The sequence below is a fragment of the Myxocyprinus asiaticus genome, chromosome 12 (genome assembly GCF_019703515.2).
Source record: "Myxocyprinus asiaticus isolate MX2 ecotype Aquarium Trade chromosome 12, UBuf_Myxa_2, whole genome shotgun sequence".
NCBI lineage: Eukaryota > Metazoa > Chordata > Actinopteri > Cypriniformes > Catostomidae > Myxocyprinus > Myxocyprinus asiaticus.
The window spans coordinates 25,027,031-25,054,609 of NC_059355.1; the positions used below are offsets into that span (position 1 = coordinate 25,027,031).

At 42.7% G+C, this 27,579-nt stretch overlaps 1 protein-coding gene across 2 annotated transcripts in view; it reads left to right on the plus strand.

Moving 5' to 3' along the window:
- The window catches only part of LOC127449660 (solute carrier organic anion transporter family member 2A1-like), a 44,646-nt gene that overhangs the window by 12,463 nt on the left and 4,604 nt on the right, over positions 1–27,579 (plus strand). The window contains exons 2-10 of one of the 2 annotated variants that reach the window (XM_051713208.1): positions 1,463–1,600; positions 2,338–2,500; positions 5,137–5,355; positions 5,447–5,545; positions 5,653–5,789; positions 7,050–7,128; positions 8,236–8,400; positions 14,361–14,568; positions 24,888–25,035. In XM_051713208.1, coding sequence (XP_051569168.1) covers positions 1,463–1,600; positions 2,338–2,500; positions 5,137–5,355; positions 5,447–5,545; positions 5,653–5,789; positions 7,050–7,128; positions 8,236–8,400; positions 14,361–14,568; positions 24,888–25,035 — 1,356 coding nt within the window. The remainder of the gene's footprint in view (positions 1–1,462; positions 1,601–2,337; positions 2,501–5,136; positions 5,356–5,446; positions 5,546–5,652; positions 5,790–7,049; positions 7,129–8,235; positions 8,401–14,360; positions 14,569–24,887; positions 25,036–27,579) is intronic. The other variant, XM_051713210.1, reaches the window with a different exon arrangement.

Below are 27,579 nucleotides of genomic sequence, written 5' to 3' on the forward strand. Positions count from 1 at the left end.
CAGCTAGACCAACACCAAACCAGCATAAACCAGCCTGAAAATTAACCAGGAAATTTATACTGGTCTATTGTGGTCTTCTCAGCAGGGGGTTGTAATATGTCATGTAGTAGTATTTTACTAGACTTCAGACAGTTTCGCCATTAATGTCAGTGGTCTCAGTGAGGGGCCATACCCCAGTAGTTCCTTTTGAAGAACATGGAATGTTCCTTTTCTCTGAAAATGGAGAGAAAAGTGTCACTGGATAATTGAAAGCAGAGAGGCCACTGCTCGAGCTTTCCTTTTTATGAACAGTCATTGTTTCATTACTGAGTATAGAATTTGCAGAATGAAGAACCTTTGGGCCATGACAACCTCTAAAAACTGAATGACGATGGGCGTCGGTGGGGCCAAAATTTGTCAGTGTAAATCTTGAAGATTTATAGTTCAGTTGTTGTTCATCTCTACAGTTCGGTTTAAAATGGGGTGCTTTTTCTCTGCTGACAAAAACAAGCTTGCTGGTCATAGCTGATTTAAACTGGTTTAGCTGGTCTCACAGCCTGGCCAAGCTGACAAGTGCCTAAAAACCTTCTTAAACCAGAAAATAGACCAGCCTGACCAGACTGAGTGACCAGAACTAAGACCAGTCTACTATTAGGCTGGTTTAAGCTGTCTTTCTTTTTTCATCAGGGTACCCCTTCTTATCATTAGGTACCCTTACAAACCAGACACAAATATTGTGAAATCAGTGTAGTTACCCCACCTGTTTTTGTTAATGTGATGTATGAAAGATAAAAGTTTCAGATCTCCTTGTTTGTGGAGATTGGTGAAGGAACTTTGATTTTAAGAGCATCATGGCTTCAGTGCCAACTTTATTACATTTAGTGTAAGAAGCTGCATTTTCTGATAACTCCCATGTGACTGCGACAACATACAGTATTGATGAATGCACTTGCTCAGATCACAGATGATTTAGTTATATAAGCACACTGGGGGCAGGCCTGGGTAGCTCAGTGAGTATTGACACTGACTACTACCCCTGGAGTCACAAGTTCAAATCCAGGGTGTGCTGAGTGACTCCAGCCATGTCTCCTAAGCAACCAAATTGGCCTGGTTGCTAGGGAGGGTAGGGTCACATGTGGTAATGTCCTCATGGTCATAATTAGTGGTTCTTGTTTTCAGTGGGGCATGTGGTAAGTTGTGCGTGGATTGTGCAGAGTAGCATGAGCCTCCACATGCGGAGTCTCTGCGGTGTCATGCATGACGAGCCGTGTGGGTTGACGGTCTCAGAAGCAGAGGCAAGTGAGACTTGTCCTGCGCCACCACGAGGACCTACTAAATAGAGGGAACTGGGCATTCCAAAATTGGGAGAAAAGGGGATAAAAATTATATAAGCACATTTAGTAAACTTGCTAATTATTATTAGTACATAACCTGGCAGTTCCTGTACTTATTTATTAATTTATTTTTTTCTGTCTTCGTGCAGATCTTTGTGTTGTGTCATGGCCTGCTCCAGCTCACTCAGCTCTTGTACAGCTCTTACTTCAAAAGCACCATCACCACAATCGAGAGACGCTTTGGCCTGGACAGCCTCTCCTCAGGAACCATCTCTTCCCTTCATGAGGTACTGAACACTCCACACAAAAAGCCAATGAGAAATTATTTAATCTACAGCTTGGTTGAGATCTATTCAAGTCAACCCATTTAAATTATAGAGGGACAACCTCTACCCTGCTGAAAAACCAGCATAAACCACCCTACGCTGGTTAGTTGGTCTCCCATTCTGGCCAAGCTGCTTTGGCTGGTCTGTATTGCTGGCTTTAGAGGAGATTTGGGCACTTGTCAGATGGTCAGGCCAGCCACCCAGCTAAACACCAGTTTGGCCAGACTGGGATACCAGCTAGACCAACTGAAGAAGACCATCTTATCAAGTCTTGGAGACTGTCCAGTAAACAAACCAGTAAACAAACTTTGGCTGACTTAAGATTTTTTCTCCAGCAAAGTAAAAAAAGGAGCTATTTCTCTTAACTCTGAAAACCGAATTTTATCTAAGAACAATTCCTGCCTTCCTGATAATTAGCTGTAAGCTGTTGAACATCAGTTAGTGTGTTATGTTGTTGTATTTTTTTATTTTTTTTTTTGGTGACAATGTTTTTATGTGAGTTGATTCTTATGACAAAAAATCATACTTAAAGAATACTGTCAAATATACAGTTTAGTGGTCATTATGCTGTCAAATATTTGACAGCAGAATGCAGCGATTCACCAATCACAATCAGGTATTCCAGAGCCTTGTAATGATTATGGATGAATACAAATAGTTTGGCTACTTTGTGTGACCTGTTTTTCTGCTCTTTGTAGGTAGGGAACACTGTGTTAATAGCATTTGTCAGTTACTTTGGTAGTCGGGTCCACCGACCTCGCTTCATTGGACTGGGTGGCCTGCTGATGTCCATAAGTGCCCTGATCCTAGCTCTACCTCACTTCCTTTCCCAGCCCTACACTTTTGACTCTGTTCTACACGGTGAGAGCTCATTATTTTTCTGCTTGGTTTTATTAAATATAAAGTTATATACTAATCAAACCACAACCATCTCTGCATTCTGAATGGCAGGAACAGACAGACACCAGTGCGCATAATAGACAGGAAGTGGTACATTTATATCCACAGACCTTATTCATATTTGTGATTGACTAATTGTGTCTTTCACTTATAATGAGAATCACACAAACAGATTTTTATTTATTTTTTTGTGGAAATTTTACGTATCATTTAGATTGTAGGGGCAGTGGTGGCTCAGCTGTTAAGGCTCTGGGTTACTGAGCAGAAGGTCAGGGGTTCAAGCCCCAGCACTGCCAAGATGCTACTGTTGGGCCCTTGAGCAAGGCCCTTGACCCTATCTGCTCCAGGGGCACCATATCATGGCTGACCCCAGCTTGGCTGGGATATGTGAAAAAAAGAATTTCACTGTATATGTGCAAATGTGTGATAAATAAATAAAATTATATAAAAAAATATTATAATTATTAATTATTATAAGAATGAATTTGAATTCTGCATCTCTCTTTTTCCTTATTTCCTTTTTTTTTTTTTTTTTTCTACTGTTAATGTTTTTTCATGCTCCAGTGGACAGAATCTTAGCCTCTTAGCTCATCAAAATGATACCAGCAACTTCATTTAAAAGGACTCAAGACGTTCTGAAGAAAACTAGACACAACAAAGTAGGGATCTCAAATAACATCTGGATGATAAACATCAGCTCAGACATAATAAGGGTTATAAAGAAGACAGGACTACGAGAAGTAGAGCAATGCTGTACTGTTCTGACACTCCACAAATCACTACTTAGACAGGGTTTAGTATTAGGTTGGGAAAAACCTAATAAACAGAAATAAACAGATTAAGGTTAAACAAAGAGAGAACAAAGAGTGAAAAGGGAAAGACATGAGAAAAAAAGATTAGATGAGGTACAAAAGAGGCAAGACTGCATGCTTTCAATGCTCAGACCCAGGTTAAAATCACCTGGAATTCAGTCCAAGAGATAAAAGTTCTCCCATAGTTCCATTTATGTTATTCCATAATTTTGATGACTTTACTATTATTCTAAAATGTGAAGGAAAAATAAATTATAATAAAGAATGAGTAACTGTTTCAAAACTTTTGACCGGTAGTGTATATATATATATATATATATATATATATATATATATATATATATATATATATATATATATCTCAAAAAGTGGCATTTACAATACAAATGGTGCTAGACCATGTCTTAGAACATGTTTTACATATCTTAATTTTTTGCAATTACTTTTAACCAACTGGTGTAATAGCTTTTATTGGATGTCTGAAGTCAGTTCCTCGCAAGTTCAAAAAGGTGTCTTAGCAGAGGTATCACAGGTGTGTTGTATCACATGAAGTATGGACGTGATTTTTTATTGTATATTTTTTAAAATGTAAAACCTAATAAACTTCTCTGTGTGTGTGTGTGTGCGTGTGTGTGCGTGCTTGCATGTGTGCGTGTCTGCATGTGCGTGTGCGTATGTGTGTGAATGTGTGACTGTGTGTGTGTGTGTGATGGTTTGGTTGAAATGTTTGCATGTGCTATCTATCAGTGTACATTTACACTGTAAAAAGTGGTAACCTTAAGAAGCTATTTCTGCCTGATCTAACCCTTAAAATTGGCTTTCAGTGATGTTAAAGGAATATTCTGGGTTCAATACTAAGTGAAGCTCAATTGACAGATTTATGGCATAATGTTGATTACCACAAAAATGAATTTTGACGTGTCCCTCCTTTTCTTTAAAAAAAGCAACAATCGAGGTTACAGTGAGGCATTTACAATGGAAGTGAATGTGCCATTTTTTTTACAATAAAATACTCACTTTTTCAAAAGTTTATCCACAAGACATAAACAATATGATTGTAAACATGATTTTAGCGTGATAAAATCGCTTACTAACCTTTTACGTTGAAGTTATGTTCAATTTTACAACTTCATGACCATGACAATGTAATGTCAACAAACCCTAAAACCCTAAAATGACTGTAAAAATTACAATTTAAACAACTTTACAGCTCAAATAATACACAAGTTTTAAGATAAGAATTAATGTAAGTGGTTTTATAAAATTATAAGCTTCACATTTCTGCTTTTAAACCCTTCAAGAATTGGCCAAATTCACATCCATTGTAAGTACCTAACTGAAACATAGATTTTTGATTTTTTTTTAAAGAAAAGGAGGGACGAGTTGAAATTAATTGTTGTGGTAATCAAGAGTATGCCACAAATGCTGCCGATTGAGCTTAACTTGTATTGAACCCGGAATATTCCTTTAAATAATATTTTGGACTTAAATCAAGCAAGTTAATTTAGATGTTAACACATGAAGCTCATTTTAGGTTAACATTTTTTCTTTTCTTTTTCTTTTTTTTCTTTATTTTTTCAGTCTATAATTATGGCTTAAGTGACCAAACACTGTTTTAAGGCCTCTGAATATTATGCATATTTTGTGCTTATTACCAGCCCTTAGAGTAAATCAAACATTTATGAAAGTTGTTACTAAACCTGAATATTTGGAAGACTGATAACTTTTGACACTCATAATATTGGATGAAGTTCTCATGTGGTGTATTTCTGTGTTTCAATCCAGCAGCGAGCAGACAGGACATGTGTTATTTGCGTGCAAATGCAACGGGTGCTGAGACTTGTGGTCAGGAGGATTCCCGGAAGCTAGTGGACACCAGTAAATTTTGGGTACTAATGGCTACAGCCCAGCTGCTGTTTGGAATCGGTTCTGTTCCCATCCAACCTTTTGGCATCTCTTACATAGATGACTTTGCAGGGCCAGAAAATTCTCCTCTCTACATTGGTAAATTTAGAAATGTTGTTTTTGAAGTCATTACTGTGTTCATTGAAAGAACTGTGAAGAATAATTAGGTGTCTGTTTTTGTATGTTTCAGCTATTCTCTTTGCTGTGTCAGTGTTTGGACCTTCCTTTGGATACCTCCTGGGCTCCGTGGTTCTGCGGATTTATGTGGATGTGGACAGAGCCGATTCAAGTTTGTTTCCCTTTTAAATCACAGCAATAGATTATTCCTTTTCATTATGTTATTCTTGTAATGTATGCAGATACATTATTACATGTTATGCAGTTTCTGTTCTCCAGGGGAGGCATTGGAGTTGACCCCAACTGACCCTCGCTGGGTTGGAGCATGGTGGATGGGTCTGCTCATCACTGCTGGAGGTCTCGCTCTCACCTCTATCCCCTACTTCTTCTTTCCCAGAACCCTTCGTGTGGAGAAGGTCATTCATGCGTTTGTTAATAACAGATGACACATTTGTTTAGCACTGATTCTTAAGACATCACTCAATATTTCATACAGATATATATATATATATATATATATATAACTTAAAAAAAAGAAACATAAATATGTGTCTTTAAAAACATTAATACTGTTTCCTGATGGAAGGAAGAGGTTCATTTAACACCCCAGCCCCAACCATCATTTTATTTTATGAAACGTGACATCAGGTAATATTAAAGTCAGTCTTCATTCAGTAGGTCTGTTAGTTTAACAAGGCCACAGATTGTATAGGTGATTTCATAGGTGTATTTTATAGAATTTTATAGAATTTTATTTTATTTTACTTTTAAATGATTGTAGGTGTTACAACCATGGTATGTCCATCTCCACCACCTAAAAAAAAAACAAAAAAACAAAAAAACATTTGTAGATAATTTCTTTATTTTAAGATCCTATTAGAAACTAACAACACCAGGAAAATAAAAGTGGCAAAAAAAAAGGGGGAATTTGTAGATCATTTCTTTATATTAAGATCATATTAGAAGCTAGCAACACCAGGAAAATCAAAGTGGCTACTGTATTTTGTTTATGTTTTATGTGCAAAATGTTATGTTGTCAACAACGACAGCTGGAACAAATATAGAAAAAAGCTTGAAAACCATCCTGTATTATCAGTTTGTTCATTTATAGAAGCAGAATGCTACATTTGTCAATGTTTACACATTATTTTTTGGATCTGATGGTGATGACCCTTATTGAGTGATTGGTAAAGTAAAACACACATTTTGTAAAATAATGAAGGAAACAGCAGCAAACTGCACCAAAATGTATGTTTAACAGATTAATTCCACACAATTCCTTACATGAACTTTTACTTTTGCAATCATGTAGCCTGTTTTGTCCCAGCAGTCAAAAATCAGTGATGGTTATTTTGGAGATTCCATGATTTTTTCTGAGGTACAACAGAAAGCAGACAGTTTTTTTTTTTTTTTTTTTTTTGAAACTCAAGCCCCCCCCCCGCCCCAAATAAATTGTCAGTAATTCCCCACCATTTACAGTAAAAGACTGAAGATATTGCCATTTTTCTGAAAGCTCTCCAGAAGTGACAAAAGTCAATATGGGTCTCCGTTAGTTCAAGAACATGCATGCCTATGAATAATTCATTAATGCAAAAAAAAACAAAAAAAAACAGACTTTTCTAGATGTGTGCTTGCTCCACGCATTGCACCAATTTGAGTAAATTCTTCTTTTACAGTCCTTCGAACTGGAGGGTGAAATCAAGAAAGATGACCACAAGAATTCACAAGAGAGCTCCATGCTGGATTTCTTGAAAAGTGAGTCCACTGTAGTGGATAATGGCCAGTTAAATAAACACGCCTGTCTCATCCCAGCACACAAACATAGTCCAGAGATCTTAGGCTTAACCATGCAGTGTGCTTCCTGTCTATCTCCTGTATCATGAGTCATACAGTTTGCTCAGGCTATTGCTTTAACAGGATCTAACTAGCTCTTACGAATTTACCGGCCCCCAGGGCATGATTTGTAAACAGCCGTTTTATGCATGCTCATGTCTTCATTCATGTTTCCTCCGGGTAAATTAGATGTTCTGTTTCGAAAATAGTTGTGCATGTCAGTGTCCTTTTTATTATTGAGTGTATTTACATTTATTTCACAAATAAATCAATTTTATGTACTTTAATAGTGTGTGGATATATTTAAGAGTATACTGTATGTTTTGTTTTTACTGGACAGCAAGCTGGACTTTAGAGATAATGTGAACAAATTGGTCCTGCCATGTTCAAGAGACTCATTTTTTTTTTTTTTAGAGAAATCTTCCAGACTCCCTGTTTCACCTCGCTCATGATGATTTCTTGCTTGAATTATACTGTAGCTCATCCAAGTGTCATCTACCTTGTTTTCAAGCTTCCAAAAGTTTCAGATCAATTAATTGCCCAGATAGTTCTGTAACATCAGATTCAGGACTCTGACCCTAGCTCAGAGGCTAGCTAATAGATATTCTATTTGGATCTGACCCACTTTGGATCTGTGGGAGAAGGTTGCTCACTCAGCCATATCCCTAAGATTTACTCTCTCTCTAGCAGGATTACTTCAATGCCACATTTTAAAGTAACAGATATTTTTGAATGTGAGACATTGTCTTTAGTCAGCTACCTTGAAAGAAATTAAAATGTCCATGACTGTGAAAAAGCAATTATTGTGATTACACTGAAATTATACTACTTGATTATAGCTATTATACAAGATTACCATAATAGGTTGCATTTTTACTGCACTGTTGATCACAGAAACCCTCCATAAGCCATTGGTGCATTTCATTTTTTCATATAAAAAAATCTCTTTGGCTCGCTCAAGATGAATCAAAGTCAAAGTAAATATGTTAACATTTGTTTCTGTCTTGTGTCCTCTCTGTGTTCTTGCAGTGTTCCCGAAGATGTTCGTAAGGTTGTTGCTAAGTCCCCTCTTCATGCTGCTGGTTCTAACCCAGTGCTGCTTCTCCTCTGTGATAGCTGGACTCGCCACCTTCCTCAACAAGTTCCTGGAGCGCCAGTACAGTGCCTCTGCTGCCTACAGCAGCCTTCTTATAGGTCAGCCACCATATGATAATAAAATACATTAAAGATGATGTAACACAGGTTAAGGATGGGAAAGGAGGAGGCGTGAACCGGCTAAACAGTCAAAATAATATTTAATTTAAACAAAAAGACACACAACACAAACACACACATGGCAGCTGCATGTGGCTCTCTCTCTCCCGAACTGCCACGTTCTGCAGCACGTGCATTGTCATGGCCCGGCCCTCCTTCTCGTCACAATCCTCCCTCCTTTGCCTCAGGCTGGGGAACCCTCGGCTTGACGTACATCCCCCCCCCCCCCCCTTTCCCGGGGTGGGGGGTGCTGTCCTTCTGGCCCCGCCTGCCGGCAGGCTTTTCCCCACCTCTCTAGGATTGGGGAGGGGGACGAGGGGAGGGAAAAACAAAACAAACAAAAAAAGAGGAGAGGGAAAGGGCAAGGCAGAGCGACAGTGAGAGAGAAAGAGGAGAGAGAGAGGAAAAAACTCGAATGCCGGTTCCTAGACACGCCGTCGCCTGGTCCTCGATCACTCCTCCACCCTCTGGTGGACGACAGCCGCTTCCCCCCGAGACACCTCTGGTCTTTGATAAAAGGCCAATGAAAATTGGCGAGTGGTATTTGCATGCCACTCCCCCGGACATACGGGTATAAAAGGAGCTGGTATGCAACCACTCATTCAGGTTTTATGCAGTGGAGCCGATATAAGGTCCGGCCATTTCAGCGGGTAGATCAGCATTGTGGCAGGAGGGACACAATGTCTCGTTGCCTCCATCAGGGAACGGAGGTTACACAAGTAACCATGACGATGCGGAGCACCTACCCCAGAACAGGACTCTTAGTTAGCACATGAGTCTCTCCGAAAACTCGACTGCCACAGGGTTCAGAGGAAGTCAACCAGGGAACAAACTTGTGAACACTACTGGGAATTAATGGCGCACATCATCAGCTCAAAAGGAGGTGGAAGGCGCTATGTGCAAGCGATACACCCGGCTGGCTATCCCGGGCTTATCCGCTTGTGTTGCGTGCCACTACCTGGGACGAAACCGGTTCCACCTGGAGGTTGTAGAACCTTGCAAAGGTATTGGGTGTTGCCCAGCCCACTGCTCTGCAAATGTCAGTTAGAGAGGCACCCCTGGCCAGGGCCCAGGAAGCCACTACACCCCTGGTAGAATGGGCTCGTAGCCCTACCGGGGGCAGCATGTCCTGGGCGAGATATGCCATAGTTATGGCATCAATGAGCCAGTGGGCAATCCTCTGCTTGGAGAGAGAGCGCTTCCTTTCCGCTGTGCACCAAAGCAGACAAAGAGCTGCTCAGAGATTCTAAAGCTCTGTGTGCGATCCAAATAAATGTGTAAAGCGCACACCAGACACTGCAACGACAGGGCTGGGTCTGCCTCCTCCTGGGGCAGCGCTTGCAGGTTCACCACTTGGTCCCTAAAAGGGGTGGTGGGAATCTTGGGCACATAGCCCGGTTGGGGTCTCAGGATCATGTGAGAGTAACCCGGACTGAACTCCAGGCACATTTCACTGACAGAGAACGCTTGCAGGTCACCTACCCTCTTGATGGAAGTGAGCGCAGTCAGGAGGGCAGTCTTCAAGAAGAGTGCCTTAAGCTCGGCTGACTACAAAGGCTCAAAGGGGGCTTTCTGTAGACCCTGAAGAACTACAGAGAGGTCCCATGAGGGAACGAGGCACGGTCCGGAGGGATTCAGCCTCCTGGCGCCTCTTAGGAACCTAATGGTCAGGTCATGCTTCCCTAAGGACTTACCGTCGACTGCGTTGTGGTGTGCTGCTATGGCGGCAACGTACACCTTCAAGGTGGAAGGGGACAGCCTCTTTTCCAACCTCTCCTGCAGGAAGGAAAGCACTGATCTGACTGCTAATCTCTGGGGGTCTTCGCATTGGGAAGAACACCACTTAGCGAACAGACACCATTTAAAGGCATACAGGCGCCTCGTAGAGGGGGCCCTAAACTGAGTGATCATGTCCACCACCGCTTAGGTCTTCCGCGTCCCGTCCAGGGTCCAGACATGGAGATTCCAGATGTCTGGTCGCGGGTGCCAGAGGGTGCCCCGTCCCTGAGAAAGAAGGTCCTTCCTCAGGGGAATTCACCAGAGGGGAGCTGTCACGAGGAGTGTGAGGTCCGAGAACCATGTCTGGGCGGGCCAGTAGGGTGCTACCAGGATAACCTGCTCCTTGTCCTCCCTGACCTTGCACAGGGTCTGTGCAAGCAGGCTCACTGGGGGAAACGCATATTTGCGCGTGCCAGGGGGCCAGCTGTGTGCCAGCACATCTATGCTGAGGGGAGCCTCGGTGAGGGCGTACCAGAGCGGGCAGTGGGAGGATTCTTGGGAGGCGAACAGGTCCACCTGTGCCCGTCCAAATTGACTCCAAATCAGCTGGACCACCTGAGGGTGGAGTCTCCACTCTCCCCTGAGGGTAACCTGCCATGACAGCACATCCGCTGTAGTGTTGAGGTTGCCCGGGATGTGAGTGGCTCGCAGCGACTTGAAGTGCTGCTGACTCCAGAGGAGGAGACGGCGGGCGAGTTGTGACATACAACGAGAGCGCAGACTGCCTAGTTTGTCTGTCCAAACTAACACGTGCTTGCCCTGGATCAACGGCCGGAACCTCTGCAGGGTGAGCAGAATTGCCAATAACTCGAGGCAGTTGATGTGCCAATGCAGTCGTGGACCCATCCAGAGGCCGGCAGCTGCGTGCCCGTTGCAAACAGCGCCCCAGCCAATTTTGGAGGTGTCTGTCATGACCACGACACGCCTGGAGGCCAGTTCTAGAGGAACACCTGCCCGTAGAAACAAGAGGTCAGTCCAAGGGATGAAAAGATGGTGACAGACCCGTGGCGCCATGCCCATCACAGGACTCGAGTCTGGAGCCAGTGCTGAAGCGGCCTCATATGCATCAACCCGAGCGGGGTGGCCACCGCCGAGGATGCCATATGCCCCAGGAGCCTCTGAAAAAGTTTCAGTGGAACCGCTGTTTTCTGTTTGAATGCCTTCAAACAGGCCAGCACCGACTGGGCACGCTCGTTCATAAGGCGCGCCGTCAAGGAGACTGAGTCCAACTCCAAACCGAGAAAAGATATACTCTGAACCGGGAGGAGCTTGCTCTTTTCCCAGTTGACCTGAAGCCCTAGTTGGCTGAGGTGTGAGAGCACCAGGTCCCTGTGTGCGCACAACATGTCTCGAGAGTGAGCTAGGATTAGCCAGTCATTGAGAATGCGAATGCCCACCTCCCTTAATGGGGCAAGGGCAGCCTCTGCAACCTTCATAAAGACGCGAGGAGACAGGGACAGGCTGAAATGGAGGACTTTGTACTGATACGCCTGACCCTCGAATGCAAACCGCAGGAAGGGTCTGTGTCGAGGAAGTATCAAGACGTGGAAGTATGCATCCTTCAGGTCTACCGCCGCGAACCAATCTTGATGCCGGACGCTCGCCAGAATGCGTTTTTGCATCAGCATCTTGAACGGGAGTCTGTGTAAAGCCCGGTTAAGTACTCGCAGGTCCAAGATTGGCCGCAACCCACCGCCTTTTTTTGGTACGATGAAGTAGGGGCTGTAAAACCCTTTCTTCATCTCAGCTGGAGGGATAGGTTCTATCGCGCCTTCTGTAGGAGGGTAGCGATCTCTGCGCGCAAGGTGGCAGCGTTTTCGCTCTTGACCAAGGTGAAGTGAATACCGCTGAACCTGGGCGGGCGCCTGGCGAACTGAATCGCATAGCCAAGTCGGATGGTCCGGAGGCGGCGGGGCAGAGCTTGAGGTGCCACAACACGTCGTGGCCATGCTGAGTCTAGGGACATCGAAGCCCTTACCTGGCTCCTTGTGACCACCCCCGGAACAGCCTGGGATGGGGAGGAAGAGGCCTGTCCTCGTAACCCATGGAGACTGCCACATCGGAGGTGGCTGTGTGCCAAAGCTGGGAGCTCAGGGACAGAAAGGCCACCGCTGGAGCGCTGATCCTGCAAGAAAAAAACCCGTGGACCGTAGTCGTGGTGACAACCGTACACACCGGGTATGTGACCCAGGGAGGAAGGAAGCCGCTCTTTTGCTGAACTGTTGGGTACCGCAGCCCCTTGGGCATGCGGCGAAATCAAACAAAAAGGCAACAAAAGATTTTCCGCCCGGCCCTCCAACGGGGGATGGAGTGGTCTTTTTACCAGCTCCAAGTGAGTGGGTACTCTCGTCCCTGGGTCGCCCATCTCAGGGGTGCTTTGAGGACCTCCGTGGGTTCTTAGGTGCCGGCTATGAGATGGGTGGCGTCTGCTTCCTGCGGTGGGCTCCACGCTGTGGCCGGGCCGAAGGGGGACGCCCTTGGCGACGAGCAGACGGGGTGCGGGATCTTGAGCTGCGTCGGGGCAGGATGTGCCAGATTGCCTCCGTCTGCTGCTTCACCGCCGAGAACTGCTGGGCAAAGTCCTCGATGGTGTCGCTGAATAGGCCAGCCTGGGAAATGGGGGCAGCAAGGAACCGTGTCTTGTCGGCCTCACCCATCTCGACCAGGTTGAGCCAAAGGTGGCGTTCCTGGACCACTGGTGTGGCCATCGTCCACCCGAGAGACCACGCCGTGACTGTCGTCGCTCGGAGAGTGAGGTCAGTCACCGAGCGCAGTTCCTGCATCAAATCTGGGGCGGAACTACCCTCATGCAGTTCTTTCAACGCCTTGGCTTGGTGGACCTGCAGGAGAGCCATGGCATGCAGGGCAGAGGCGGCTTGTCCAGCAGCACTGTAGGCTTTAGCCGTCAGGGATGATGTGAGCCTACAGGGCTTGGACGGGAGCTTAGGGTGTCCGCGCTAGGTGGCGCCGCTCTTCGGGCATAGGTGCACCGCGAGCGCCTTATCCACCAGGGGAATCGCCATATAGCCCCTGGCCGCCCCGCCATTGAGGGTAGTGAGAGCGGGGGAACTGCGGAATCGGGGCCAGGCAGTAAAAGGTGCCTCCCACGATTTCGTCAGCTTCCGGGAAGAATGGCACTGGAGCAGGGCGTGGCTGCTTTGAGCGGCGCCGCGAGCCCAGGAACCAATCATCAAGCCGCGAGGGTTCAGGGGAGAGCGGAGGCCGCCCGGGAAAGCATGTCCGTCATCTCGGCATCGACCTGTGATTGGGCAATCGTCCCCGAAGGGGGAAGCCTTTCTTACGAAAGCAAGCAGCGACCGCAACGTTGCCATGGTCATGTTCTCGCAATGAGAACATGAACCATCCACAAACGCTGCCTCCATGTGGGTCACGCCCAGACACGAAAGACAGCGATCATGACCATCCGAAGTTGAGAGATAACGACCGCAACCAGGAATAACACACAATCGGAAAGGCATCTTTAAAAAGACGTGTCTTTAAAAAGATGTTCCATGTGTGCCGCTCTTTTAGAGAAATATATACTCTTTTAGAGGAGAAAAAGCTCTTTCAGAAAATATAGAGGAGGGAGAAGCCGCTGAAATGCGCCGTCAGATCCAGCAGAGGTGAATGAACAGTAAAATTCAGCTCGATGAGCATGATCGTTCGGCTCCGAAGAGAAAATCTGAATGAGTGGTTGCATACCAGCTCCTTTTATACCCGTATGTCCGGGGGAGTGGCATGCAAATACCATTCACCAATTTTCATTGGCCTTTTATCAAAGACCAGAGGTGTCTCGGGCTCCCAAGAGTGACCCCTAGTGTCACTACATTGACACAACGTCGAGTGAGTGACAGATAGGGAACCTAACTTATTCAGGTTGATTCATTGATGTTAATTAATATTTTGAGTCTGACTTGAAAAAAAAAAAGAAAATGGTTAATTTATATGTTACCACATGAAACATATATTTTAAGTTAACGTTTTTCTTTGTAGTCTTAGATATTGCTGGATATACGATGTGTGCATATAATGTGGCGTAATCTTAAATTGGTCATAGTATTTTCAAAAGAGAAGCATCCCTTTTTTAAGAAATCTGTAATGAAATCGTTATTTTCTCTCAGGTGCTTTAAATCTGCCATCCGTTGCCGTGGGGATGGTGCTCGGGGGTCTGATCATGAAGCGCTGGGGATTGTCCTTCAGAGCCATTCCACGCTTCTCTGTCATCATGCTCACCATCTCCATCTCCCTCTGTGTGCCACTCTTCTTCATGGGTTGCCCCACACAAGATATTGCTGGAGTTTACCCCAAAAAATCAAATGGAACTAAAGGGTGAGTGACATGGGATACTCTTTTGATTTAGTAAACCCTTGTAATCAAGGAAATATCTTTTATGTTAATCTCACTTTATCTAAAACACGAAGCACGTTGTAGCTACAGTTTCTTTGACTGGTCTTGACATTGGATTTACAAAGCTATTAGTTTTGATATCCATTAGTAATGAAAAACAATTTCTAACAAAGATTAGAAATAACATATGCAAAGGTTTATAAAGGTATCACTCTATTATTCTCACATAACATGCATCTTTTCCAATTTTTTGTTTATATTTCATAACAATCGGACTACTAATTCTAACAAATCTTTTTTTTTTTTTAAGATTAATATATTTATTGGTTGATTCTCAAACATAACACAGAACAAAGAAAAATATACATGCACAGTCAACCATTAACCCTCTTAACCCCCATTAATTTCCTATCACCCTCCCAGTCCCCAACCCCCAACAAACATTTCCGTGGTCCAAGTCTGAGTATACACATATAAACACGAAGAGAAAAAAAAAGTTTCTAGATTTTCTAAAAATTCCTAGAAATCCCAAATTGCTGGGTTATATTTTCAAATGATCTCAAAGCTCACTTTCCATAAAGGTCACCAAGTGTAGCAACACTCCTCTCCATCCATTCTTTCCAGCAAAAGGGGATATTGTTAATACATAATTTGGGGTTCAGCCATATGCTTGAGGAAACATTTGGATAAGCATCAAAACTGAACATACGGGAAACCTTTGTCCATATTGAATTCAGTGTGAAATGATGGGATGCATTTTTACTTCTCTAGGCAATTGAATAGAAAGACTTAGTAATGGTAAAATTGGGGCAAGTACCGCTTGTTCAATGTTGTACCAGGGAGGGGCTCTCTCAGGTGGAAGAGACCAATGGACCATGTGTCTAAGATTAAAAGCATAGTAATAAACACAATTTTGGGGAGGCTAAACCTCCTTTGTCAATTGGACTATGTAACTTACTGAAATGTAATCGAAATCGTTTACCATTCCAAATAAAAGACTTAGATGTTCTATCAAACTTCTAACTTCTAGAGGGAGAGACTGCAGTACATAACTGAATTTGGGGATCAGTTAATTTTATAACATTGACCTTCCCAGCCATAGACAAATGAAGTGAAGCCCACCTATCAACATCACACAATAACTTTTTCATTAATGGGACAAAATTAACTCTAACTAAATCTCTCAAATTTGCTGGAAATAAAATGCTTAAATACATAATGCCTTGCTTGGGCCATTGAAAGGTGCCAGGTAGGAAAGTTGTGGTAGGGCAGTATGCTGTCAGAGCAAGAGCTTCTAATTTAGACCGATTCACCATGCATCCTTAACATTTGGAGAAAGAATTAATAATTCTTTGGAGACTAGGCATAGATCTTCTAGGTTCAGAGACAAATGATAATATATAATCTGCATAGAGTAAAAATTTATGCACCACACCTCCTGCAACAATACCAGGACAATCATCCACTTTTCTTATTGCGGCTGCTAATGTTTCCAGAGCAAGACAGAACAGCAAAGGGGAGAGAGGGCAGCCTTGCCGGGTTCCCCTACCAAGACAAAAATAATCTGAAATTAATCCATTAGTTTGCACTGCCGCTAACGGATATTTATAGAGTAACTTCATTCCCCCAGTAAAAGTGTTCCCAAACACTAAAACTATGCCTAAAAGTGTTCCCAAACCTTGATCTACATGTATAAGAGATGTAACTACTCTGCTTAACCAATTAACTAGAATTTTAGACAATATTTTTTTACATCTAATTGGATCAGGGAAATTGGATGATAACTTTTACATTCATTACATTCATATCTTTTTTAAGAATGAGACTGATCAGGACTTGCATGGTTGGCAGTAGTTAACCTTTCTTTAATGACTCTGTGTAAATTTCTAACATAACTGGTGCCAGTTCTGTGACATAAGATCTAAAATTTCTGCAGCAAAACCATTTGGCACTGGTGCCTTACCTTTTGGCAAGGCTTTAATTACCTCAACAAGCTCCTCCACAGTAATACCTCAAAAGTCAAGAAAGTATTTTTGATCATTTGTCAATTTAGGAAGTTCTGATGGCTCTACGAAGTTGCTAATATCCTTATCGGTAGACAAAGACGTGGAACTATAAGATCGAAATAGAAATCTTTAAAGACCTTATTAATATCTGTGGCAGAGGTAAATATATTGCCTCCAGAAGACTTCACTGAAGGAATGGTAGAAAAAAAACTCTTTCTGTTTTATGTATCTGGCAAGAAGTTTTCCTGCCTTGTCTCCTGACTCAAAGTATGTCCGTCGCATGCAGATGCAAGATAACGTGGTGTGACTTAACTTCTCCAATAAGTTTAATAGAAAGGCTTTGGAATAGTAAAATAGGGATTCCAAACCAGGGAGGGGCTCTCTCAGGTGGAAGTGACCAATGAGCCAAATGTCTGAGACCGAATGCATAATAATAAAACAACATCTTGGGTAGGCCTAGCTCACCTTTGTCAACCGGCCTATGTAACTTATTGAAATGTAACCTAGGATGCTTTCCATTCCAAATGAAGGACTTTGCTAAACTAACAAATTGCTTGAAATAAGAGAGGGGGACATCTACGGGAGAGATTGTAGTAGGTAGTTGAATTCTGGAATACAATTCATTTTAATAACTTTAACCTTTCCAATCATCGATAAATGTAATGAAGCCCACCTACTCACATCACTCGAAAACCTTTTTATTAAAGGGCCAAAATTAACTCTGACTAAATCACATAAATTTGCTGAAATTAAAATACTCAAATACTTAATGCCCTGTTTGGGCCATTGAAATGCGCCCGGCTGAAAAGCCGTTACTGGGCAGTACGCAGTCAGAGCCAATGCTTCGGATTTAGACCAATTAACTCTGTATCCTGAAAATTTAGAAAAGGAATTGATAATTCTGTGGAGACAAGGCATAGATCTAGTGGGTTCGGAGATGAATAATAAAATATCATCCACGTAAAGTAAAAGCTTATGTGCCACACCTCCCACCGTCACCCCTGGAAAATCCTCCTCCTTTCTTATCTCAGCTGCTAATGGTTCCAGGGCAAGACAGAACAATAATGGGGAAAGAGGGCAGCCCTGCCGAGTGCCCCTATTCAGAGTAAAATAATGAGATGCCCCTGACCGGAGTCTGATCATTCGCCACTGACCACGTAATGTTGATGAGATGCCTAATGTTGTCAGAAGAGCTGCAGCCCAGAATAAACCCCACCTGATCTATATGTATAAGAGATGTCATAACTTTTCTTAATTGGTTAGCCAGAATTTTTGAAAATTGTTTTACAACTGGATCAGGGAAATTGGATGGTAACTTTTACATTCGCTTGGATCTTTGTACTTTTTAAGAATTAGACTGATCCGGGCTTGTGTCAAGGTTGGAGGAAGCTTTCCATTCTTTAATGATTCCGTATAAACTTCTAACAAATGTGGAGTCAGTTCTGTAGCATAAGATCTAAAAAATTCAGTGGCAAAGCCATCTGGCCCCGGAGCCTTGCCAGTAGGCAGGGCCTTAATTACCTCGTCAAGCTCCTTCAAGGTCATCTCGGAGTCAGGAGAATTTTTTTGCTCAGTCATCAATTTAGGGAGTTCTAATGGTTCCACAAAGTTTCTAATATCTTCATCAGTAGACGAAGATGTGGAACTATAAAGATCAAGATAGAACTCTTTAAAGGCATTATTAATATCAATGGCCAAGGTAAAAAATTTCACCACCAATAGATTTCACTGAGGGAATGGTAGAAAAAGACTCTCTCTGTTTTATATATCTAGCCAGAGGTTTTCCTGCTTTGTCCCCCGACTCAAAGTATGACTGTCTTGCCTTGAATAACCAAAACTCCACTTTCTGCGACAAAATAGTATTATATCTGTATTTCAAATGGGTAAGTTCTCAGAGGCCATCAGACAACATTTGGCACTTCAGCTCTGCCTCTGCACTTTTAATATTCCTTTCAAACTCCACGAGTTCTCGTGCTTTGGATTTTTTGGTGAATGAGGCATACTGTATGATCCGACCCCTAAGAACCACCTTAAGTGCCTCCCAAGCCACACCCACAGAAGATACTGAGGACCAGTTGGTCTCCATATAAACACTGATTTCAGTCTTTAACATTTGTTGGAAATCAGGATTTTGCAAAAGGAATACATTAAAGTGGCAACTATATGATTTCTTTTTCTCCGTATGTGGCAACATCTCTAAACTCACCAGGGCGTGATCTGAGACTAAGATGTTTCCAATTGAGCAATCCACAACAGATGAAATGAGGGACTTAGATATATAAAAAAAAATCTATTCTAGAATAAATCTTATGGACTGATGAAAAAAATGTATAGTCCCTACCAGATGGGTTCAAAAGTCTCCATATATCTGCAAGACCATGATTTTTACACATCCTGTGAAGCGTCAATGTTGCTTTAGGGGGCTTACACATTTTTGCTTCACTATGATCAAGGACTGAGTCCATCAATAGATTAAAGTCTCTTCCCAATATTATATCATGAAGGGTTCCAACGGTTTGCATCATCCCTTCAAGATCTATAAAAAAGCCCTGATCATCAGCATTAGGTGCATAAATATTAGCCAAAATCAACCTTTGCCCCTGAATTTCCACTAAAACAATAATAACTCTTCCTAATTTATCATTAATCTGTTTGAGAAATTTGAATTGTAGATGTTTATTTATCAATATAATGACTCCCCTGCTCTTACTTGAGCCAGCACTAAAGAAAACATGTCCACTCCATATCTTCCCAAATTTTTCAGCTTCCTGCGGGGAAAGTTGCATTTCTTACGTTTAAGAAAAGAAATAACCTTCCTTCTTTTTATGGGGTGCCCTAACCCATTCACATTCCATGTGGAAAGAGACAATCCACTCATATTAACATTTGACATTTTGATATAATAGAAAAAATAAATTGTGTGTCAAAAACAAAATTGTAAAGACCACATTTCAACATTAGTGCAACAATCAAACCCTAAACTTCCCCCCGAACAAAACAAACAGAAAAAAGAAAAACGTGCGCATTAACCTCGCGCACGGTAGTGCCAACTGGCGTTGATCCCTCTAAACTCAAAGAGTCCATGCACGCCTACGAGAACCCCCGTGACAACTTTGCCATCAGATTGCTCAAGTCCGGTGCTTCTGTACAAATTTTGTGAAGCAAAATTACATAACAGAAAATACTTTGTAAAACAAACTCCAGCCAATAGAAGGCAGAAGCACAAAGAACAAGCAGATTCATCACAGGTGTCCCGAAGGTATGTTCCTCCACAAAACAAACTCCAGCCGCTAGGTGGAACCAGCACAAAAAGAAACAAATCAGGTGTCCCAGTTCCTCGGACGGTCAAGTATATATTTAACGAGTCGAGTTGACTTTGAGGCCACATAAGAAACACACCATGATTTCCTCAGTCCATCAACTCTATAAAAGACATTGCTTGTTGTAGGCATGTAGATGTTTTGCGGTCATCCTTATCACTGGCTGGGAACTTCGGAGTAAAAGTGATCTTCAGTCAATGCAAAAGTTTCTTGAAGGAGTGTCAGAAGGCAGAAGCACAAAGAACAAGCAGATTCATCCACAGGTGTCCCGAAGGTATGTTCCTCCACAAAACAAACTCCAGCCGCTAGGCGGAACCAACACAAAAAGAAACAAAAATGGTGCCCAGCTTCCTCAGACAGCCAAGAGTAAGTACAGCGAGTCAATCCACTCACATGAGAAACACCAAATGGCTTACTCAGTCCAATGTTTTTATGAAGGACAATGCTTGCTTGGGGCATAAAAATACTTTGCGGCCATCCTTAGTATTTATACTCAGTTTGGCCGGGAACATCAGTGCAAAAGCGATCTTCAGTTGATGTAAAAGTTTCTTGCATTCCTTAAATCGATCACGTTTCTCTCTTGTCGAATTCGCAAAGTCGGGGAACAAGAAAATATTGTGATTCTTCCAAGAAAGCTTTCTTTGCTCCTCACCTCGCGTAACACAAGATCTTTATCGGATGATCTCAGGAATTTGGCCAGGATTGATCGGGGCCTGTCTCCCTCAGCCGATCTACGAGCCAGAACCCTGTGAGCTCGCTCGATTTGCAGCTTATGACCTGTTATGTCGAGCAGACTTGGGAAGAGCTCGTCTTGGAATTTCACCATATCACTGCCCTCTTCATGCTCAGGAATTCCAACAATTCGGATGTTATTCCTGCGGCTCCTATTCTCAAGATCTTCAAGTTTTTCAAGAAAGTGTTCCAAATCAACTTTGGTCACCAGCGGATTATCAGATAATTCCCTCTCCGATGACTCCAAATAATCTATCCGCTTCTCAACATCCGCCACTCTTGTAACCAACTCAAAAAATAATTTTGTTTCCATTGCCATAATCGATCGACGTATTACAGCAAGATCTTCTAAGTCAGCAACAACTTTCGTCAGCATCACAAACATGTTGGACAGTTGACGCTGGATTTCTCCTGCTGGATTTTGCCCCCTAAGAATTGCCTTAAGCGCCTCCCATGCCACGCCCACAGAGGACACTGAGGACCAATTGGCCTCCACATAAACATTAACTTCTGTCTTTAACATTTGTTGAAATGCTTGTTCCTGTAGAAGGATGCATTAAAGTGCCATCTATATGATTTTCTTTTCTCTATATGCAGCAAACATCTCTAAACACCAAAGCAAGATCTGAAACTATTGTTACCAATTGAGCAATCAGTGGCAAATGGAATAAGTGACTTATATATATATATATATATATATATATATATATATATATATATATAAACAAAAATAAATTCTAGAGTAAATCTTATGAATTGATGAAAAACAAAAGGTGTAGTCCCTCCCAGATGGATTCTGAAGTCTCCAAATGTCTGTAAGACTTAAGATTTTTACACATCCTCTGTAGTGTCAATGTTGCTCTAAAGGGTCTACTCACTTTTGCATCACTATGATAAAGGACCGGATCCATTAAAAGATTTAAGTCTCCACCCAAAACCACATCATGAAGGATCCCAGCTGCTTGTAAATTTCCCTCAAGATCTATAAAAAAGTTCTGATCATCAGCGTTGGGTGCATAAATATTAGCCAAAATATGATTTTTGCCCTTGTATTTTAGCCACAACAAAAATGACTCTTCCTAAGTTCTTTAATCTGTTTGAGATATTTAAATTGTAAATGCTTACTTATCAATGTGATGACTCCCCTGCTCCTACTCGAACCAGCACTGCAAAACACATGCACACCCCATGTCGTCTCAACTGGTGTCCATCCCCCAGAAATCCGACGATCCATGCACGCTCACGAGACCCTCTGTGACGCCATTGCTACAAGATTATTTCAGTCTGGTGTTTCTTTTTTTTTTTTTTTTTTTACATACATAGTGCAATTAAACTGCACATTAAAGTTTTCAATGAAATAGGCCCCAGCAAATAACAACATTGAACCCACAAAATGTACTCAACAATCAGCCAATAAAGGAAAATAAAAATAAAAATATTTAAAAAAAGTAGATAGAGAGAGAGAGAGAGAGAGAGAGAGAGAGAGTGTGAGGGAGAGAGAGAGAGAGAGAGAGTGGGCAACCAACCGAATAACAAACCCTCTCAGACAGCATCAGCAAAATGCCCGATGTGTTGTCCATTCTGCTGATTCAGCACGGGCAAAGCCACCCACTCATTCCATTGATTTAATGAAGGCCATAGCTTCTCGTGGGCATGTGAAAGTCCTACGTCCATCCTTAGCATCAATTCTCAGCTTAGCCGGGTAAAGCAATGTGAAGCTCACATCCTGTGCGTGAAGTAACTTCTTACACTCTTTGAATCTCTCCTGTTTCGCTTGTGTTGCACTGGCAAAGTCCTGAAAAACCATAATGTTGTAATCCTCCCAGCACAACTTGCCTTTATTCCTTGCCGCACAAAGTCTCCGTCTGCCAACTGCAAGAACGTTGCCAGTATGGATCGGGGTCTGTCACCCGCTCTGGGAAGCCGACCGAGAGCTCTGTGCGCATGCTCTATTTCCAGATGATGGCTCGCTCTGTCAATCAAATTCGAAATAAGCCCATCCAGGAACTTGACCATATCTTGACCTTCCTTTCCCTCAGGGATTCCAACGAAACAAACATTATTACGTCTGCTTCGATTTTCCTTGCCCTCTAATTTTTCCCACACCTGATCCATATCAGTTTTGGTGGCTTGCGGGTTAGTCTGCAGCTCTTTTTCGGCTGCTTCCAGAGACTCGATTCGCTTTTCAACCTCATCCATTCTTGTGATCAGTGTGGAAAGTTTCACCCTCATAGATGTGGTTGCTTGACGTATTTCCACAAGGCCCTTCATGTCAGTTGAGATTTTTGTTAGTGCTGCATAAATGTTTGCAATATCTTGACCTTCATCATGAGGCACACTGTCATTCCCAACCGGACCCCTGCCGGTCCCCACAGGCAGACAATTTAGAATTCTTTGACATCATGCACTCCCAGCGCAGTTAAACAATCAAAACTAAATATGTTCTCACCGAGTAATGTTGACTGAAAGGATAATTATACAACCTACTGTATATTTTATAAATACTTTATATACTATTTTTATTATATGTGTATTCTATATTATATGTGTATTCTATATTGTGTGTATTGTATACTGTACATTGTATGTTATTATTGTGTTGTGTAATTATGTGTATATTAGATATGTAAATTGTGTTGTGTAAATCTGATGTTTATCGTAAATTGGTATATGTCTCATCACTATCATGACTGCTATGTTGCTCGGAACTGCACTCAAGACTTTCACCCACTGTTGCACTTGTGCATATGGTTGTGTGACAGTAAAAATTATTTTATTTTATTTGAATTGTTTGATTAAAATTGATTTCCAATTTTAACAGATATAACAAATTTGTCTTATCTTGTTGATTATATTAGTGTGTTAATGGTAATACTTTACAATAAGTTTCCATTCGTTAACATTAGTTAACACATTAGGGATCATGAACAAACAATTAACAATATATTTTTTACAGCATTTTTTAATCTTTGGTAATTTTAGTTAATAAAAATACAATTGTTCATTGTTAGTTCACGTTAGTTCATAGTGCATTAACTAATGATAACAAATACAACTTTTGAGTTTAAAAATCTATTAGTATATGTTGAAATTAACATTACCTAAGATTCATAAATGTTGTAAAAGTATTGTTCATTGTTAGTTCATGTTAACTAATGCCGTTAACTAATATTAACAAATGGATCCTTATTTTAAAGTGTTACTGTTTCAGTTACCATTGTAGTATATTATCTGTAATTGAAGCATAGCTGTAATAAAAAAGGAATAGAAATTTCAGCTTAAGTGTCTACCTTTTTTGATGTTAAAACAATTTCTCCTACCCCAGTTTAATATGCAGAGACAAATCTATGTTAGTCATTCATAGAGTAGGTTGATTTCTTCAAAAAGTCTAAACACTTTGTCTCTGTGGCACTATCAAAACATTGCTCTGTTTGTTTGAGCATCCCTATCAGCCCGATGCAGCAACTTTGACATAACCAATGGTGTGTTTTTGGGACAGGACTATTTGTTTGTTGATGGGGAGTTTATTCAGGAAAGCTGTTTGAAAAAAAAGTTTATTTTGCAATTCTGCTTGATAGCGCTAGTGGTGCAGAAATTAGACACTTCAGCTTTGACAGAAATAATAGTAATAGAAAGGCCCTTTCTATAAATAGGATGTGATAAAGACAGCCAGTCCTCACAGACTCTGAGAACATTGTTAATCTGTGTCTGTTCAGTTTCATCTGCCAATGGTTGAAGACAGACCATTGTGTTCTATTGAAAGTTAGTATTTTCAGGCCCAGAACAACATCAGCTAGTGAAAATGCTGTAATCAGAGGAGCTAGCACCCAGGGTAGAATCACTGATAGTAGTTCTTGTACTCTGAGATGGGGTCCAGGTCAGCATACAAAAATGCAGTGTTTTACAGATTGGAATGCCTCCACTTTGCCTGCTGGGAGACAGGGAAATAGATATGATGTCTGTTTATCTATATTCTAGAACACTATGCATTCAAATGGAACATATTTTTAGGACTTTGTGCCATTTATGATTGTACTACTATTATTGTTACAGTTTTGCAAGAACAAATACATGCTTAAATACACACACTGTAAGACTCACTTAATTAAATACTGTACATCCTGTTCCTTGACCTCTTTTCCCATTCGGCTTCACTGTACTCTGGATGTTAAGATTACTGGTTGTTAAAATGGTTCTTTGTGTTCTGCAAGTAAAAGCTAAACTGTGTCATCATGCTCTACAGGCTGTTCCTGTCCTGTAGTGCCAACTGCTCCTGCCCCAGCAGTGCCTTTAACCCAGTGTGTGGGGAAAACAACTTTGAATACATCTCACCCTGCCATGCTGGGTGCACAAACTTCACCATGAATCCCAAGAACCTATACAGAGTCCATGTAAGAAGCTATCCAAATATACCTGGTAACCAAATCTGAACATATTTCATTGAAAGCACTCATATGGTTCACTGTAAAAAAATAATAATAAAAAATATAGAATAGAATAAAAAGTTTTGTCAGGTAGCCTAAAAATGTGCTTCATGTATTATAATTTATATTAACTAGCTTTATTCAAATAAAAAATATTCTTTATTATGAGTCAATTATCCTGACCACAATAATGGTGAAGTGTGTTATTGTCACGGTACGTGGTGTTGAGAGAAGGACCCAAACGCAGATAGGCAACAATGAACTTTTATTTAATTAAACAAAAACATACATAACCAAACATTTTCATGATGGAGAAAAACCAAAACCAAACTAGAATAAACACTAGAAGATTTTGAACCGACATGGAAGGCAGACAGACAACACGAGCACACGACGGCAGGAACAAATGAAACAATCCAGCACAGGACAGCATACAAGAGGAGCTAATATAGGGAGAGAAATAAAATGGGTTAACAAGGAAGGCAGGTGAAACAAATGAACTAATAATAAGCAGAAAAAGGAGGTGGGGTATGACGCAAGACTGAGAGACACGTGGCAATAAAACAAAAACACACAAATGACATGAGTGCATATCGCCAGAAAATACAACGCAACATGCGCTCATGCCAAACAACAGACGAGACAAGAGAATGCACAGCAACGCCAACAAAGCGATGCCATGCACTCACATACTAGACAAAACCGGAACATACACTGCAAAGCAAATACCACGCGATGTACGCAACAGGCGACAAAACGAGACGGGACATCTGTGCGAGAGTTCGGCCACAAATAAATAGGCACTGAAGACAGAAGCAGCTGAACCCCAGCACAACATGAAGATGGATAGCGACCCGGACGCACAGCGCAAAGCAAGCACAACGTGAAGCACACCCGAGGTCGTGAGAGACAGACACAAACAATTGACACAAGTGCATGCCACAAGGATGACATAAGAGCAATACACTCATGCCAATAAACAAGACAAGAGAATGCATGACAATGCCAATAAGGCAAGCCATGCATTCTCACACAGACTATTCAAGACACCAAATATGAGTGTCAGAGGTCAGCCACAAAGACAATAAAAACACAACCAACAGAAGTGGCTGAACCCTGACACTACCCCCCCACCAACCAACAGGTGCTCCGGACCAGGGACAGGGTCAGATGGCCAAGGTGGAAGTTTTAAGGCCAGGTCCAGATGAAGCATCCAGGGAAGAAGCTTCAGGAAAGGGTCAGAGTCCGGCGGCCAGGGAGGAGGCTTCAACAGGAAAGAGAGTACGAAGAACAGGGCTGACTGGACAGACACAATAGGCAGGGCAAGCAGGGTAATGGCTGCTGGGGAGAGGTCAGGGATGGCCACAGGGAGCTGGACAGGCTCGTCGATATCCACAGGGAACAGGATAGGCTCATTGAATGCCTCAGGGAACAGGACGGGCTCATCGACAGCCTCAGGGAACTGGATGGACTTGTCGACAGCCACTTAGAACTGGACAGACTCGGTGACCACGGGGAACTGGACAGTCTGTGTGGCGACTGCCGTGGTTGGTAGCGCTGGCTGCGACTGGGAAACGATCTCCATGACCAGGAACACTGGCAGGGACTGGGAAACGGCCTCCATGGCCATGAGCACCGGCAGCGACTGGGAAACGGCCTCCATGGCCGTGAGTGCTGGCAGTGACTGGGGAACGGCCTCCATGGCCGTGAGTGCTGTCAGCGACTGGGGAATGGCCTCCGTGACCAGGAGCACTGACAACAGCAGGGGAATGGCCTCCGTGGCTGGGAGAGCTGGCAGCGGCAGGGGAATGGCCTTGTGGCCGGGAGTGCTGGCAGTGGCAGGGGAATGGCCTCCATGGTCGGGAGCGCTGGCAGTGGCAGGGGAAAGGCCTCCGTGGTCGGGAGCGCTGGCAGTGCAAGGGGACTTCAGTGGGAACAGCCGCCGCCTCTTGGTAGTCGGCATTGAGAACGGCCACCACCTCCTTGTGGTCAGCAGCGGGAACAGCAGCCGCCTCCTGGCGGGAACGAGCGGAGGGCTGCAGCTGACCTGTTCTTCCTCCTACTCCTCCATTTACGGGTCACAGGAGGAATGGGGATTGAGCTTGTTAAGGGTGAGATGATGGTGTGGCCGCCTGGTGAAACCCCTCCTGGTATGGGAGTGCAGACTCCCTGCACTCGAAGAGATGGTCAACAAAGTCCCAAAATCCCAAATGCCCCAGCTTCTCCATCTCCCTTCGACCGAGAGGTTGATCGAGGCAGATGTTATAAACCTCTTTCAGATCAGTCTTATCATAGTCCAGCTCATCCACTGCAATCAAAAACTCACACGCGAAGTCCCTCATGTCAGTTCCCCTCTGACGGACATTGCGAAGGTGGACGAGCTGAATCATGCACTGACGGATGGAAACGTCAGTGAGGGGAGATGGAAAAAAGAAGATGCCCATTGTGCCTATGCTGGGTCCAGAATTGGCTTGATTGTTCTGTCACAGTACCTGGTGTTGAAAGAAGGAC